The sequence below is a fragment of the Schistocerca gregaria genome, chromosome 1, assembly GCF_023897955.1.
Source record: "Schistocerca gregaria isolate iqSchGreg1 chromosome 1, iqSchGreg1.2, whole genome shotgun sequence".
In the NCBI taxonomy this organism is placed as follows: Eukaryota; Metazoa; Arthropoda; class Insecta; order Orthoptera; family Acrididae; genus Schistocerca; species Schistocerca gregaria.
Window position 1 is genome coordinate 503,419,160 of NC_064920.1, and position 17,662 is coordinate 503,436,821.

At 39.9% G+C, this 17,662-nt stretch overlaps 1 protein-coding gene across 1 annotated transcript in view; it reads left to right on the plus strand.

Moving 5' to 3' along the window:
- Positions 1-17,662, plus strand: part of LOC126354194 (succinate--CoA ligase [ADP/GDP-forming] subunit alpha, mitochondrial) — a 58,781-nt gene that overhangs the window by 20,624 nt on the left and 20,495 nt on the right. Inside the window, exon 3 of the mRNA XM_050003651.1 lies at positions 4,974-5,195. Within this exon, the coding sequence (XP_049859608.1) occupies positions 4,974-5,195 (222 nt within the window). The remainder of the gene's footprint in view (positions 1-4,973; positions 5,196-17,662) is intronic.

A 17,662-nucleotide genomic window follows, 5' to 3' on the forward strand; every position in this document is an offset into this window, starting at 1 on the left:
TGAGTGAAACTGTCACACTGTTTATAACACCTGTCACTTACAACATCAGGTGACATGCCTTTAATTTACTAATGTCAAACAAAAAATCAAAAAGCTCACTGACACATAAGCTGTTGAAATCTCTCACTGTGAGTACATATTATTACACACAGTACTTTAAAGTAAAAATCGATTGTGTATTGCATATCTGGATCTTCAGTTTTTTTCTTCTCCCTCGTACTGGAACTGTATCTTCTTCCATCTTTTCATATTTATGGTTGTTTTTGATATCTATGTCAAGTTGAATTGTCAATTCCTTAGCGTGTAGTAGGTAAACTTGGAATTTGAGGTCGTCCTTACAGTTTGTGAAATGTCCTGTTGCCCTTCTGAGTGAGTATATAGCTTTCAGTATATCTGTGGTAATAATTTGTAGATGTATGCTGACAATATAAATACGGAGTAATATCATCGTTGCATCACCACTTCTGAAAAGAACGTAAATTAACAGATAAGTTTCGTGAAACTGTCAGCCTCATGTGCGACCATTCTGTGTACATATTTTCGTCTTCACTTATTTCAACTAGTGCATCATAGACCTCTCCTATGCTACTCTTAAGAGGGGCGAGTGCATCAATCTTACTGTCCCATCTTCTTGTACTGAATAACACCAACATTATGGCAGATATACAACCATTCAAAACTGTCCAGCATTGTGTACATCCATAAAAGAAATTACAATTTTTTTCTCGGCAAACAAAAAAGTGAAACTGCGTATTTAGATGCCTTTGAAGCATTATTCACTCCTAGATTTATGGAATGACTATTGCAGGGAATTTAAAATGCTGTAGGATTTATATGTAAAAATCTGCTTTTGCATTCCTATGTTCTTGTCTTTTACATTAGAACCGTTATCATAGCATCTTCCCTCTTGGCCTCAAAATGAATTTTCATTTCCTCTACCTGTTTTAACTTTACGTCTGTAACCCTTAAACCAGATATATCTCTTACAAGCACACAGCCAAGCAAATGTTCACCAATAATTATATCACACATGTCAGCATCACTAGACTTCACAATAAAGAAATGCGCTACCATTGTCATTTGCTCAGTGCCAGAAATATCAGGTGTACAGTCAAAAATTTACTATAATATTTGGCGGCTTTCAATGAAGACAGTACTTCGTTTTTAATTTTTTGATGGATGATATGAATCATTTCATTCAGTAGGTTTTCCGCAGATAATGATCAGACTTAGCTTTTCACCACAAGATTTTCTCCTTACATGTTCACCTGGAAACGAATCAAATTTTTCAGATAATTCGACCAGCTTTTAAAAAATCCAGTTATTATTAAACAGTTTGTATGATGTTCCTCTCAAAGTAAGGCACTCACTAGCCAAAAAATTAATAACTGTGAAGTGGTGCTTGATTTCACTGTTCCACAGTAGCAAAGTTCATCTCATTGTGGTAGTCACCAGTCTTTTTCTTCCCAATAAAACAGAGTTTTGCACCATAAAAAAAACCACCTCCACTTCCGATATGTAAAATTACAATGTGTTTCTCAGCTCCATATCATCTCTTGAATCCTCTATATCATCGATAAATCTGCTGCACATTTCCTCAGAATTGATTGTAGTTGTCAAAGCCATTTTCTAAAGAATCAACCCTGTTTTTTTGTCACCCATAATTCATTATATGATTCTGATCGCACCAGGTCCCATCTGCAAAGTTCATCTTATGGCCCTGTGTTTCTCATTCTTCTAAGGAAGGCATATTGGGATCTAGCAGCTGTCACAGCAGACTCCATTAGCACTGGTTTTCTGCCAAGTTTTTGAAACAGAACCCCAAGCTTTTAACTGTTTTCAGAAGAGTAGAGATTGAGGTATTGAGAAAATCTGCTATATTTTCTAGGTAGAGATTTTTAATTGTGGGGATTACCTTATTCATATAAAAATTGTGAATAGTTCTTCATATTGTGCAAAAAAGCAAAATCAGTGATGTGTGTTTTAGAGTGCCCTGGACAAACAGTTTTTTCGTGACTTGAGTGTTGCACTTTCACCATTCTCCTTTGATGGCACCAATATTTCAAGACGGTGCACCACTTTCTGATACGCAGAAAACCTACTATTCCCTACTCTCCTCTCCTCTCCTCCCCCCCCCCCTCCCCCACCCTCTTTAAAAGAAATAAATAGAACTTAAAACCATTGCAAGCTTACCCATGACAATTCTGGTCTTGGAGGCATATGTTGTTACCATTGTGGAAACAATCGGATAGTACCAGTAGCATGCAGGTGAAGCAAGGTCACAAAGGCATTCCTTTTCCTAACCACTTAGAGGTAGCTAGCAGTACACAGAAATGTTGCATTCAGTTTTGCAACCATGTGTGATGCTAATTGCGAGGTCATACATGCAGACAACCACTCTTCAGTATTATTCTGTACAAAATCCATATCACAATGTATGGTCACAGTGGTTGCTGTTTCTTACAAGAGTGAAAGAGACCTTCAGAACAAATACAACCTTTCTGTTATATGTTTACCCTAGGCTAAGAAAAAGATATTTTAGAAAAACCATAAGAACATTTTTTGAGTGATTGACAAATTCTCCACTACCAACATATGTGCCTATAATGTATTATAATTTCACACACACACACACACACACACACACACACACACACACACACACATGTTGGTCTGTATATGGATGGATGAGCGTGCGTGCGTGTGCACGCGCGAGTATATACCTATCCTTTTTTCCCCCCTAAGGTAAGTCTTTCCGCTCCCGGGATTGGAATGACTCCTTACCCTCTCCCTTAAAACCCACATCCTTTCATCTTTCCTTTTCCTTCCCTCTTTCCTGTCGAAGCAGCCACCGGTTGCGAAAGCTCGAAATTCTGTGTGTGTGTTTTATTCATTGTGCCTATCTACCGGTGCTTTCCCGCTTGGTAAGTCTTGGAATCTTTGTTTTTAATATATAATACAAAGTTGATATGACTTAACAAATAAAAGCACTGGCAGGTCGATAGATACACAAACATACACACACAATTCAGGCTTTCGCAACCAACGGTTGCTTCTTCAGGAAAGAGGGAAGGAGAGGGAAAGACAAAGGGATGTGGGTTTTGAGGGAGAGGGTAAGGAGTCATTCCAATCCCGGGAGTGGAAAGACTTGCCTTAAGGGGAAAAAAGGACAGGTGTACACACACACACACACACACACACACACACACACACACACACACACAAGCAGACATTTGTAAAGCTAAAGAGTTTGGGCAGAGATGTCAGTCGAGGCAGAAGTACACAGGCAAAGATGTTGTTGAAAGACAGTGAGGTATGAGTGCCGGCAACTTGAAATTAGCGGAGGTTGAGGCCTGGTGGATAACGAGAAGAGATGATATACTGAAGGGCAAGTTCCCATCTCCGGAGCTCTGACAGGTTGGTGTTAGTGAGAAGTATCCAGATAACCTGGACGGTGCAACACTGTGCCAAGATGTGCTGGCCGTGCTCCTAGGCATGTTTAGCCACAGGGTGATCCTCACTACCAACAAACACTGTCTGTGCCCGTTCATGCGAATGGACAGTTTGTTGCTGCTCATTCCCACATAGAAAGCTTCACAGTGTAGGCAGGTCAGTTGGTAAATCACGTGGGTGCTTTCACACGTGGCTCTGCCTTTGATCGTGTACACCTTCCGGGTTGCAGGACTGGAGTAGGTGGTGGTGGGAGGGTGCGTGGGACAGGTTTTACACCGGGGGCAGTTACAAGGGTAGGAGCCAGAGGGTAGGGAAGGTGGTTCGGGGATTTCATAGGGTACAGAAGCAAATAACCAGAGCCACTTCTTCATCCCCTCAAACCCAGAACCTCCCACAGAAATACCCCAAAAGTGCCCCACTTGTGACAGGATACTTTCCGGGACTGGATCAGACTCTGAATGTGGCTCTCCAGCAGGGATACGACTTCCTCAAATCCTGCCCTGAAATGAGATCCATCCTTCACGAAATCCTCCCCACTCCACCAAGAGTGTCTTTCCGCCGTCCACCTAACCTTCGTAACCTCTTAGTTCATCCCTAGTTCATTTTTGCCTGTGTACTTCTGCCTCGACTGACATCTCTGCCCAAACTCTTTAGCTTTACAAATTTCTGCTTGTGTGTGTGTGTGTGTGTGTGTGTGTGTGTGTGTGTGTGTACACCTGTCCATTTTTTCCCCTTAAGGTAAGTCTTTCCGCTCCTGGGATTGGAATGACTCCTTACCCTCTCCCTTAAAACCCACATCCTTTCGTCTTTCCCTCTCCTTCCCTCTTTCCTGAAGAAGCAACCGTTGGTTGCAAAAGCTTGAATTTTGTGTGTATGTTTGTGTATCCATCGACCTGCCAGCGCTTTTACTTGGTAAGTCACATCAACTTTGTTTTTAGATATATTTATCCCACGCGGAATGTTTCCCTCTATTATATATACTCATTTTACAATATGCCTGTTATTGTAATTTAAGCCTAAACTCAAGTCTCCACAATAAACCCACATGTGGGAAAATGTGCACTCAATGGTTTGCCAAAAAAACACGTGTAAATTCTATGAGCAGATGTACTTCAGTCCTGTTCGTAGTGAGATTTCTTCCACTCACAATAAAGACTGGTAGATAACATATATGATTTGCTTTGCAACATTCATCATTTTTGTGTGATGACAGTAGATTGGTATGCATCTCATTTTACAGATAGTAAAGAAAAGTACTCTAAGAAGACATTTTAGTAAGATAAAGGAATAGGTGACTTTGGAAACCTCTGTTGAATGCTGAAAACATTCTTGCTGTTTTTACTGCGAAAAATATGGGGCATGGTTTTTCTAATTGTTCATTATTTTATCAGAGCAATATATATTTACCATGTATATACAGTACACACTCACTGCATTTTCTATCTTTTTTATTCACTGAATAATACAAATTTATTGTGACTCACTCATTAAATACATTATTTGATATTCACGTTTTACAGGCAAAATCTGCTACAGGAGCAGATGCGACAGTTATTTATGTTCCTCCGCCAGGAGCTGCTAAGGCAATTCTAGAAGCAATTGATGCAGAAATACCACTTATTGTTTGTATTACTGAAGGCATACCTCAGCAGGATATGGTTAAAGTTAAGCATAGGCTTCTGGCACAAGATAAGTCTCGACTTGTTGGTCCTAACTGTCCAGGCATAATTGCTCCAGAACAAGTAAGTATTCTTTTGCAGGCCTGAATTTCTATGTTTGAGTTTCTGAAAATAAATTGAAAGCCACTTCTAAGTTTTTGCAAATTCATTTTGTATTTTTAATAGGAACTTAACATTATCAAGGGAAACTTGCTTTTTCTTTTCGGAGAGATGTGATATTATCTAAAATCTGGGAAAGATGTACAAAAATAGAAAAGTAAGTTGAAGAAAGTGGACCTAATTAAGTAATTTTAAAAACAAGTAGGCAAAAATGAAAGTAATTAGTGCTTCTTACAATCAATTCCATTGCTACAACAGGATCAGCTGCCTAATAGTGAAACCAGTAGACTTTGTATATTGCCACTGTAACTGTAATTTTCATGTGCTATATTACTTTCATAGTTACATTTCAGATGTCATTTGGTGCAGCTGCAATTATAGAGTACAGTAAAATAAAACACACATTTCGTCAGAGTTCTCATCAATTATATTATATTTTGTGCCTCTTTGTTGCTTATTGGTTTTGGAAGTACACTTATAGTTCTCTTGTTCTGCAAAAATATTCTCTCTTACACAAAAAAAGTTGTGTTCTAACCATGTTGATATAGCAGTAATAATTGCAATAAAGCAAGCCTCAAAAAATATGACACTTGAGTATCAGCATTCTTCGATTCTCAGTTTCATTTACTGAAAGTCTGAAAGTGAACTAAATTTTACGCTAATCTAGACATTCTGTGCAATTGCGGAAGTTTTGCTTTGCTTTCTATTTGCTTGTTTTGATACATTTTTGCAGTTGGGTAACGAAGGAATCCAGAACTCACATGACATTTTTCATCTTACCACGTAATTTGTAGGCATGCACTTGGATTTGTAGCATTTTTGAGTGAACTGTTTGATAATTCCTCACATCAGTTGGGATCAGTCTGCTACTGAGTTTAAAGAGTGTAATTATTGTCACCCAGCAGTTTATTATCTAGGCGTATTTATGTTATTGTCATAATCTAATGTCATTCATACTCAGTTATGACTGATGTGTGTGTGTGGGGGGGGGGGGGGGGGGGGGTGATCAGCTGAACATGCACTGTTGTCAGTTCCTATGGATGAGCTCTTCAGGGAGCTCAGCCAGTCCTTGCTGGATTTGGCAAAGCCAAACTTAGACATTCTGAGATTGGGACTGCTCTGCACATGGTTAATTCTCTATCTTCTTTGATAGAAACTTCTTGAAAATAATCATAATTATCACCACCAGCAAGGTGAACTACTTGTTGAAAAGTATAATGAAAAGTGTAAAATGCGCATAAACAGGTAGCCTCAGGGAAAATTGCCGCAGCCCAATTGCATTAGGGTTTCTCTGCCATCTGAAAATCAGTCTGAGATGACTTCTCTGTTAGCCTAGCTAATTGTGCTAATGTATGGGGTCCACTGATTATAATAAAAATCTCCCACTAATTCTTGTAGACTGTTAAGCTGTTTTAAACTCAACCCATTAAAAGAAGTGATGAGCTTAATCTTCCAGGACTCACATGAGCAAAAACAACACTTTTGTTAGACAGAATGTTATTTCAATTGTGAAAAGAGGCGTAGTGTATGGAATTATGCCATCACTTAACTTTTTAAAAACATGTAGTGTGTAGAAGGAGAACTCTGAGGCCAGTGGGCAGTGCTTCACTGCCAGTCAGTTTTCACAAAGCTGACCATCAGTAATAATTCCAACAAAGATGTTATGATTCAGGAAATTAAAATCATCCAATACACTACTTAGTAGCAGAGAGTCATAATGGCATAATAGCTGCCTATTTTATCATCATCTTCAGCTTTATTCGTAGCCAAGGAAGAGTAGTGTGTTAATATTAGTATATCATCAAAGAAGTCCAAATAATACAAGCATCAATATCTGAATTTTCAGTTGTACTTGTAAAAGTGCACGAATTACAAAGGCCACCTCTTTCAGATGATGCGCAAAGCCATAGATAACAGTAATATACTGGTCGTTACTTCTCCTCATCTGGCATATAAACACAGCTCTGCAAAATATTTAGTAAAGCCTCTGAATAAAAAACTTAGAGTTGAAAATCACACCGTGCTATTCTACAACTGAAACCAGTTGTAAACATTTAATCAGGGAGACAAAATAAGTGACCAGGAACCCACAGCTTCTTGGCTGTCTTTAATGAATGTAGATGTTACAATCTGTGTAGCACCTACATAGATTCTCCACTGTGCCCACTTTGATAACAAATACGAGGCTCTAGCCAAAATTTTCAGGGCTGGTGCTGCCATCTGTTGGAAACCTTACCTTTGGACTAATGGTCACCATCACCCTCGAAGTAGTTCCCATCTACACGTACACACCAGTCCCAGCGCTTCTGCCACTGGTCAGACATTCTCTGGCAGTCCTGTTCTTTGTGTGTGTTTATCACCACCAGCGATGCTTGTTGAATCCTCTCTAAAGTGTCCAACCATTGGCCCTCCAACTTGAGTTTTAGTTTTCAGAATAGAACGAAGTCGCAAGGTGCCAAATCTGGCAAGTACGGTGGGTGGGGTACAACCGCCATGTTGTTTTTTGCCAAGAAGGTCCTGGCGAGCAAAGACATGTGACAGGGCATGTTGTTGCGATGCAGGAGCCAGTTCTCCTGACGTCAAAGTTCGGGCCGTCGTTGCGACACGTTTTCATGGAGCCTTTGCAGAGTGTCATAGTAGTACGTGGAATTCACTGTTAGGGTGCATGGTACAAGTTCTTTGTGCACAATTCCCTTAGTATGCTCTTCACCTGTCTCGCTTTTTTGGGTCTTTGAGAGCCCGGGCTCTTCCCCCAAACACTTGTTGAATCATTTCAAGGGTGAACATAGCACTTTTCCCAAGATATGCATGGAATTTGATACACATGCGCTGTTCTTTTCACGGATCCATCGTAAAATCACCACACACCAGCACGGAATATTAGAAATCACTGTGGACGTGCAACATGTCCTCCCAGTTGAATGCCACTCCGCACAATGACTCATCAGATATGCAGCTCTCGCCACCTAGCGGTGCGAAGATCTACTACTCCTACTTTCCAGATGGTGGCACCAGTCCCGAAAATTTTGGGTTCTACCTCATATCTCTGACTGGAATGCCATAGCCAGCTACCCTAGTGAGATATCATACTCTGATCTAGGCTGTATCTCGTATACCCCCGACCCTAGAATGTTTTTCTGTTTACAACCCATCATTGAACCAGACTGTACCTTCTGAATGGTGTCATGGTTCATTCTTCCACTGCTCCCTACAGCCAATTGTTATGTTGAAAGGTTTGTTATAGATGCTGGAAGCTGTTGTATAACCAGCCTCATTTCCCCACCCATTCCTATATGTTCCACATCCTGTATATTAGTGTGAGATTCTGGATGTTCCAAATGTTTCCAGTTTTTAAACTGAAGTCGATGTTGTTTTCTCCATTGCAACCCAGAGATGTAATGGAGGAATGTCCAGCATGGTCTCCATCTCAGCAGTGGATGTAATGCTAATTCCTCCTGGTAAGGTTAGGCAGGCCAATCTGTGCACACTTCCAAGCTCCTTAGCAGCCAGCTTCTGCTCTACTTTATTCCATCATACTGTCATCCCATAAATTAAAATGGGTTTATATCCAGTACACGCTTCTGGGACACAGACCCAGAGAGTTACCCCTAGATAATTCATTTCCCATCCAGTGGTACAATTTTATTGAAGAGCATAAGATTCCAGAATGTGACCCGGATATACTTCTTTGTGAACTACATTGCAACAGTTTTCCTAGGACTGGCACATAGATCCTGTTTCTTATACCTGTTTTGCATAATGTTCAGAGTGCATTGTGCCATTGGTGTAATGGTACTTGCAAATGAGCCAAGTATTAATATGACTATCCGTCTATGTATCCTTTTCACAAATAACCTCTAGCTTCTAACTCCTCAATGTGTTCATTAACCACAGCAGTGGGAACAAAATCCCATATTGTGGAGACCCTCTGATGGTGTTGATCGCCACTTTTACATCAGTCATGGTGACGTCTATCTTTCGTCTACTCTAATCCATCTACATATAGTTTTCTTAATGCCATGCTCTTCTGCAGCCCTAACCATGGATCCAAAGACCATATTGCTACATGCCTCCTCAATATCCAGGAAGGTGCAGAGAGGAATTTGCTTTTTTTACTTTTCCAATCAATTGGTGAAGTGCTATTTCACGTGATTTACATTGTTGATGTGAGTGATGGAATTCATGTAGAGGAGCTTCAGTTCGCCACCTTTCCACAATGTGCACATTAAACAATTTTTCTAATGTTTTTGAGGGGAGCTGGAATGATCCATCTCCTCCATCTTAACTTTAGCAAATAGAAGGAACATTTTTTCTAAAACCATTAAAGATATTGATGTGAAATTTGGACTACATGTTCAGTTAATATTTCTCTACAAAGTTATAATGCCATGTTAAGAAATATTTATTGGTTTTTGTTTTACATTTTTTTTTTAAACAGCTGCTTATTTTTTTTTTAATTTTGTGCTTTTTCTTCTATAACTCTTAAATTATAGAATTTTTTACAATTTGTTATAAAAATGAAGGAAAAGAAGTAAACAATATTGTGTATAAATTTCATTGGTTCGCTGTTAGCAGTTTTTGAGAAAATGTTCCTCAAAGACGAAAATTTTAAAGTTACGGGAAATGGTTTCCAAAGTTTTTTAATACATTCCTGCCTCATATGATGGATTATCAGTAGAGGTCTGCGTGGATGCGGATATCCGCCGTATTTGTTACTTGGCGGATGAAATCGTGGCCGGCGTGGATATCCGCGGGTCATCTGCGGACAATGAACAAGGCATCTGCCCAGTACGTATGTTTCAATGTTAGTTCAAAACTTCACGTCTGTTGACATTCTTCGAATCTTGCAGGGCCCGGGCAGAGCGGATGTCTGTTGTCCTCAGCCCCTGGCTACGACCGACGTAGCTGTACCCAAGAGACCTGCGCCTAATCCGTTCCCGCGACCGTGTCTTTCTTGTGGCCTGTGAAGTGCTCTCTGGGTGGCAAACCTGCCCACTGTCCACCAGACAGGTGCCCGTTGCAATTTTCCGCTGCCTTCAGTTATCGCTTTGTTGTGACCGAGTGACAATGTGCAGCGTAGCAAATATCAGTGGGAGTTCTTTCTTCAAATGAACACCATATCGATGGATACAATTTCGTATAAGGTGAAAAAAGGTGATTTTACATCAATGAAGGAAAACAAATTGAAATCGCCAATTTGGAAAAAATTCGCATACGTATTTGATGGCAATGAAAAGATAAGACATAGTGGCTTGTTTTGCATGTAAAAAAGTATATTCCTACACTGGACACAAAAGTGGAACTTCAAATTTGCTAAAACATTCGTGTGAGGCTCGACAAAGTAGCATAATTACTTACTTAAATACCAAGAGAGATGTGAAAGTTCTTGAAGTTCCGCCAATTTGAAGACAGCTGCGACAGAAAAACTTATCAGTCTTGTCAGCAAAGACATTTTACCATTCAAAGTTGCTTGTGGATCTGGGTTTCTTGAGACGGCACAGTTTCTTATTGATGTGTGGGCCAAGTACGATGCAGTGAGTGCTAGGGAACTGCTACTTCATCCAACCACTCCTAATTTCTGTAACCACTGATTTTGTTGTCACTCTTCGGAAGACGAGTTATTTCTTCCAGACAACGTCAATTATTGCTGGCAGTTCAACTATTTCACAGGTGCGCCAGCGTTTTGCAGTGTAGGCCTACTACTGTAAATATTTTCAACTGGAAATGACGAGGACTGAACACGTAAGCTATAATGTAATCATCAGCTGACATGAATGGCTTCAAAATTTGACACATCCAAGCAGTGAGTACAAAAAAACTGTCGGTAAATGATGCAATGAGCTAGTAACAGTTTAAAACCATTGTCATTTTCAGCTGCCTTGGCAAAAGAGCAGCGAAATATAATTGTTTCTATACACGTATTTTCATCATTTAATACTATTAGATTGATTTATTTATTTTTTTTTTTTTTTTTTTTTTTTTTTTTTTTTTTTTTTTTTTTTTTTTTTTTAATAGCGTTTCCAATCACACGAGATCCGAACCGCTACTGTGTGTGCTCCGGAGCGCCAATGCTTTCCTGTTTGGAATGTTCTGCTTTAGAGTAGGTATAGAGCATTTCCTGTGATTTAAGAAGTCAAAAGTAATTACGTTGTCACAGAAATGGCACCCTAACAATAACTGCCATTACATACCATAATTCTAAGTACTACTGTCTATTACTATTAATTACTCATTGAAAACTTAAATATATGTGGATAAGAAACTTGCGAATGCGGATTAATTGCTGCGGATGCGATTGCGGATTAGGACCTTGCGGATGCGGGTTGCACTTTTCTTATCCGCACAGACCTCTAATTATCAGCATCATCATCTTTTTCCAGTGTTAGTTTCCATTTCACTGGTCTTTTCTTCCCTTTTGCTGCATGTTGTAGGCCTTTGTCTCTTCTTCCTGCACCTCTTAGTCTTTCTTCATCAATTAGGCACATTGTGGAAATGGTGTTGTGTCCTGGTTGGAAACCTAAACGTTTCAGCACATCACATTTGAAAAGGTTTCCTTCATTGTATGTTGCCACTGCACCATACACTCCAAACTGCAATGTTTTTGTCTGTACAAACACACTTTTGGGAATCCTAATCCAAATTAAACTATTTGCACTTTCATTTGGATTTTGTGTTTTCCCATGTAAACACTTTTCCAATAAACTTGGCTGTGATAAATCTCTGAATATGGGTCTAATTACATCAATTGCAGCATTTGGCAAACTGTTTTATGGGCATATTCCTTTCTTGATTGGTACTTACACCATGAGTCATAACCTGTGGGGCACAATGCTTGTGGGTTCTCATTTGTTGATGCAATATGAAAAAATAAGGCCCATACTGCTCTCCTCATATGCTCAATGCTTCTTGTATTTTGCCTAATTGCACACCCATAATACCTCTACAATCTATCAATTGCTTCATCTGTCAGTCTTCCTCTTCCTCCAAGGGTCCTACCATCACTAAGCTTCTGGGATCCTAATGTCTGCTTTAGTTAGTGCAAGCGAGCCCCCATACGCTTCTGCACATCTCCAATGCACTCCTGTTTTCTAATGTTAATTTCACTGCCATAATGTTTGAGTTCCTCGACAGCTTTATATCCCTTAGAATCACCATCTCCTTGATAGTTAGTGTATTGTACATTATACCACTCATGTGATCTGGAAAAAAATGCTTTCACTCCCTCTACTTCCATCGCTGCACTCGTGCCGTGAAAATCTGCTTCACAACTTTCACTATGTTTGTCCTTGGTGTTGCCCTTAAACCTACAATGTTTTGAGAGAATAGCAACACTAATTACTTTGCCACTGTCTCCACTGGTAGCTGTCACAACTCCCTTTAGAGATTTATGACCTCTACGTTGCCATGTTCCATCAAAAGCAACAGTTAAATCTCTACAATTCCCATTATCTGTGACACCTTCTTCAATTGCAGTCTTCATTGTTGCTTGAGCAATATCTTCAGCAGAAGATCCCACCAATTCATTATAAAATCCAGACTTGGTTGGTGGTTTTGGCAAGTTCATAATTCCACATAACATTGTCCCTGCAAAACTGCCCTTGCCAATGCAACGCAAGCCATACACTAGCCTAACATTTATGTCATAGACCTTGTTTCCACTATTACCAGTACGAGGAATACTGTTAGAATTATGAAACGAAACTTCTGCAGCACATTTGTTACACTTCAACAACATTTTACATGCCAAACCAATGTGTGAAGTTATTTTCAATTCCAGCCCTCTTTCTTTGCAAACTTGGCATAATATTTTATGTTTAAAAATATTAGAGAGCAAGGAAATGTTAATTATTTCATTCACATCATTACTGTCACTTTCATAGTTTTCAGCTTCTTGCTGAAAGAAGTTCTATCACATTCATTTGGAGTAGTCGATGAAGCAGTCTGTGCAGCATCTTCCTTCAAAACAACAAAAGATTTCTTCTTCACTCATTGTGCTTTTTCTTAAACACTCAATTGCTGAAACAGGTCATATTGATATCCACAAACCAAATACGTAAAACAGGTATGAGCAAAATTCGTCAAATATGCAAAATTGAACAGCTAAACAACACAAAGCAAACTCCACAAGTCAACACACATGGTATAGCATTTATGTTTACCGATATGAACAGACACTTGTCACAGAGATAAAGCCATACAACATTGGAAAACAAAACACTGATTAATTCCGCAAAGTACCCTGCTTGCAACCAGCGAGCGGCGCTGTCAGAGGTGACACACCAAGTCGCTACAACCGTTTATTCAGCGCGTCAACTTTGCAATGATAAAAAACACACTTAGAATTCACTTAGAAGGGTGAAACTTGATTTGTTTTATTAAGAAAACTCCGAATAATGTTGTAATAAAAAACAAAGAAGTTAATTTTGTCATTTTCATCGTTCCAGCTCCCCTTAAAATAAAGGACAGACTGATTGATCTCAAATTCTTAACATAGGTGTGATCAATTCTTCAGATAGAAAATAGTTCAGACTGACTACATAACAGTGTACATGGGTGTCCGATTAATCCATCTCCTGCAAGTTGCAGTAGAGCTCTAAAAATTATATCTTTGCCTGGTGACTTAAACAGTTGAAACATTCCCACTGCTCACTGAGTTCACTTGAAGTAACACATCCCAGTTCTTCTGTTGGTTACCTGTAAACCAGTACCTCACTGGGACTGAATCTTGGTCTGTGTTATTTTCTAGAGTGCATTGAGAAAAGTGAGTCTTGAGGAGCACATCCATCATTTCATGCACTGTACTTATATACCCAGCATCCTTCGTCCTTAGTGTGCCTCCTGGATTTGTTGGTATGCTTGTGAGGATTTTGTGATGTGTGACAGCTGTACCCTCCGCCACCCCACAGAATATCTTCCAGGATGATTTTTCACTTGCTTCATAGCAAGTTTGTATTTGGCAAGGAGCTGCGGAAGGTTTACCCATTGTCCTTTCCTTCTTGCAAAGTCAAAGTCGGACAGTGTTCTTACTTGCTTCCTTTGCAATACAATTGTTCTACCAAGATACAGTCCTGTATGTGCATTTCTTGGTGATTGGACAATTTTCCAAGTGCAAAGTCATGACAGCAAATGTCGCTTCATGTGCCAAACTTAATATACAAATAAAAAACAACATTATGAAAAGGAAAGTTGCTACTCACCATATAGGGGAGATGCTCCGTCACAGATAGGCACAACAAAAATACTGTCAACAACAGAAGCTTTCGGACAGCAAGGCCTTTGTCAAAAATATTCCTCTCTCTCTCTCTCTCTCTCTCTCTCTCTCTCTCTCTCTCTCTCTCTCTCTCTCTCTCTCTCCCCCCCCCCCCCCCCCTTCTTTCTTTCTCTCTTTCTCTTTTCGCGCGTGCACAACTGCAGCCTCTGATAGTTGAAGCCACACTGCAAGCAACAGGAGCAGTGCACAATAGGAGCAGCAACTGAATGGGGGTGAGGAGGAGGCTGGGGCATGGAGGGGGAGGGTTAGCGGAATGGGGTTGGGGGACAATGAAGTGCTGCTGGGGAGCATGCAAGGTCGATGTGGAGAGGGCTGGGGGGGGGGGGGGGGGGGTAAGCACAAAAGTAGAGAAGTAAAAAGACTGGGTGTGTTGGTAGAATGAAGGCTGTGTAGTGCTGGAGTGGGAACAGGAAAGTTTTTATTTCTTCTCCATGAATTTTAATTCCTACTCCAAATTTTTCTTTTGTTTCCTTTACTGCTTGCTCAATATACAGATTGAATAACATCGGGGAAAGGCTACAACCCTGTCTCACTCCCTTCCCAACCACTGCTTCCCTTTCATGTCCCTCGACTCTTATAACTGCCATTCAGTTTCTGTACAAATTGTAAATAGCCTATCGCTTCCTGTATTTTTACCCCTGCCACCTTCAGAATTTTAAAGAGAGTATTCCAGTCAACATTGTCAAAAGCTTTCTCTAAGTCTACAAATGCTAGAAACATAGGTTTGCCTTTTCTTAATCTAGCTTCAAAAATAAGCCGTAGGGTCAGTATTGCCTCACGTGTTCCCATATTTCTACGGAATCCAAACTAAGCTTCCTCGAGGTCGGCTTCTACCAGTTTTTCCATTTGTCTGTAAAGAATTTGTATTAGTATTTTGCAGCCGTGACTTATTAAACTGATAGTTTGGTAATTTTCACATCTGTCTACGCCTGCTTTCTTTGGGATTGGAATTATTATATTGTTCCTGAAGTCTGGGGGTATTTCGCCTGTCTCATACATCTTGCTCACCAGATGGTAGAGTTTTGTCAGGACTGGCTCTCCTAAGACTGTCCTTAGTTCTAATGGAATGTTGTCTACTCCCGGGACCTTGTTTCGACTTAGGTCTTTCAGTGCTCTATCAAACTCTTCACGCAGTATCATATCTCCCATTTCATCTTCATCTACATCATCTTCTATTTCTATAACATTGCCCTCAAGTACATCACCCTTGTATAGACCCTCTATATACTCCCACTTTTCTGCTTTCGCTTCTTTGTATCTGAGGTCTCGATATTCATACAAGTGGTTTTCTGTTCTCCAAAGGTCTCTTTAATTTTCCTGTAGGCAGTATCTATCTTAACCCTAGTGAGATAAGCCTCTACATCCTTACATTTGCCCTCTAGCCATCCCTGCTTAGCCATTTTGCACTTCCTGTTGATCTCGTTTTTGAGACGTTTGTATTCCTTTTTGCCTGCTTCATTTACTGCATTTTTATATTTTTTCCTTGCATCAATTAAATTCAATATTTCTTCTCTCACTCAAGGTTTTCTACTATCCCTTGTCTTTTTACTTACTTGATCCTCTGCTGCCTTCACTATTTCATTCCTTAAAGCTACCCATTCTTCTTCTACTGTATTTCTTTCCCCCATTCCTGTCAATTGTTCCCTTATGCTCTCCCTGAAACTCTGTGCAACCTCTGGTTTAGTCAGTTTATCCAGGTCCCACCTCCTTAAATTCTTTTCAGTTTTAATCTACAGTTCATAACCAATAGATTGTGGTCGAGAGTCCACATCTGCCCCTGGTAATGTCTTACAATTTAAAACCTGGTTCCTAAATCTGTCTTACCATTATGTAATCTATCTGAAACCTGTCAGTATCTCCAGGGTTCTTCCATGTATATAACCTTGTATGATTCTTGAACCAAGTGTTAGCTATGACTAAGTTGTGCTCTGTGCAAAATTCTACCAGGCGGCTTCCTCTTTTGTTTCCTATCCACAATCCATATTCACCTACTATGTTTCCTTCTCTTCCTTTTCCTACTATCGAATTCCAGTCGCCCATGACTATTAAATTTTCGTCTCCTTTCACTATCTGAATAATTTCTTTTATCTCATCATATATTTCTTCAATTTTTTCGTAATCTGCAGAGCTAGTTGGTATATAGACTTGTGCTACTGTCATAGGCTTGGACTTCATGTCTATCTTGGCCACAACAATGTGTTCGCTGTGCCGTTTGAAGTAGCTTACCCGCATTCCTATTGTTTTATTCATTATTAAACCTACTCCTGCCTGCATTACCCCTATTTGATTTTGTATTTATAACCCTGTATTCACTTGACCAAAAGTCTTGTTTCTCCTGCCACCAAACTTCACTAATTCCCCCTATATCCAACTTTAACCTATCTGTTTCCCTTTTTAAATTTTCTAACTTACCTGCCTGATTAAGGGATATGACATTCCACGCTCCGATCCGTAGAACGCCCCCCCCCCCCCTTTTTTTTTTTTTTTTTTTTTGCTAACAACGTCCTCCTGAGTAGTTCCTGCTAGGAGATCCGAATGGAGGACTATTTTACCTCCGGAATATTTTACCCAAGAGGACGCCATTAACATTTATCCATACATACAGTAAAGCTGCATTCCCCCGGGAAAAATTACGGCTGTCGTTTCCCCTTGCTTTCAGCCGTTCACAATACCAGTACAGCAATGCTGTTTTGGTTAGTGTTACAAGGCCAGATCAGTCAATCATCCAGACTGTTGCCCTGCAACTACTGAAATGGCTGCTGCCCCTCTTCAGGATCCATATATTTGTCTGGCCTCTCAACAGATACCCCTCCATTGTTGTTGTACCTACGGTATGGCTATCTGTATCACTGAGGCTCGCAAGCCTCCGCACCAATGGCAAGGTCTATGGTTCATAGGGAGGAGGGGGGGGGGAGGTCAAGAGCTTTAAGCAGTGAGAATTATATTAGTGTCTTTTATTTCTTTATTTTTTTAAAGAAATTTCTTCCTCGTATTTTGTTCCAACTTCGTCAAATGAAACCTTCAGTAATAAACACTGTGTATACACTATGTATGATTAATATCTGTGGTCAAGGTGTGATTATCATGTCAGTAGTTGATATAGCAGTGTTGCCAAGCATGTTTCATGCTAATTCAGGTCAACATTGAACCTTATTAAGTG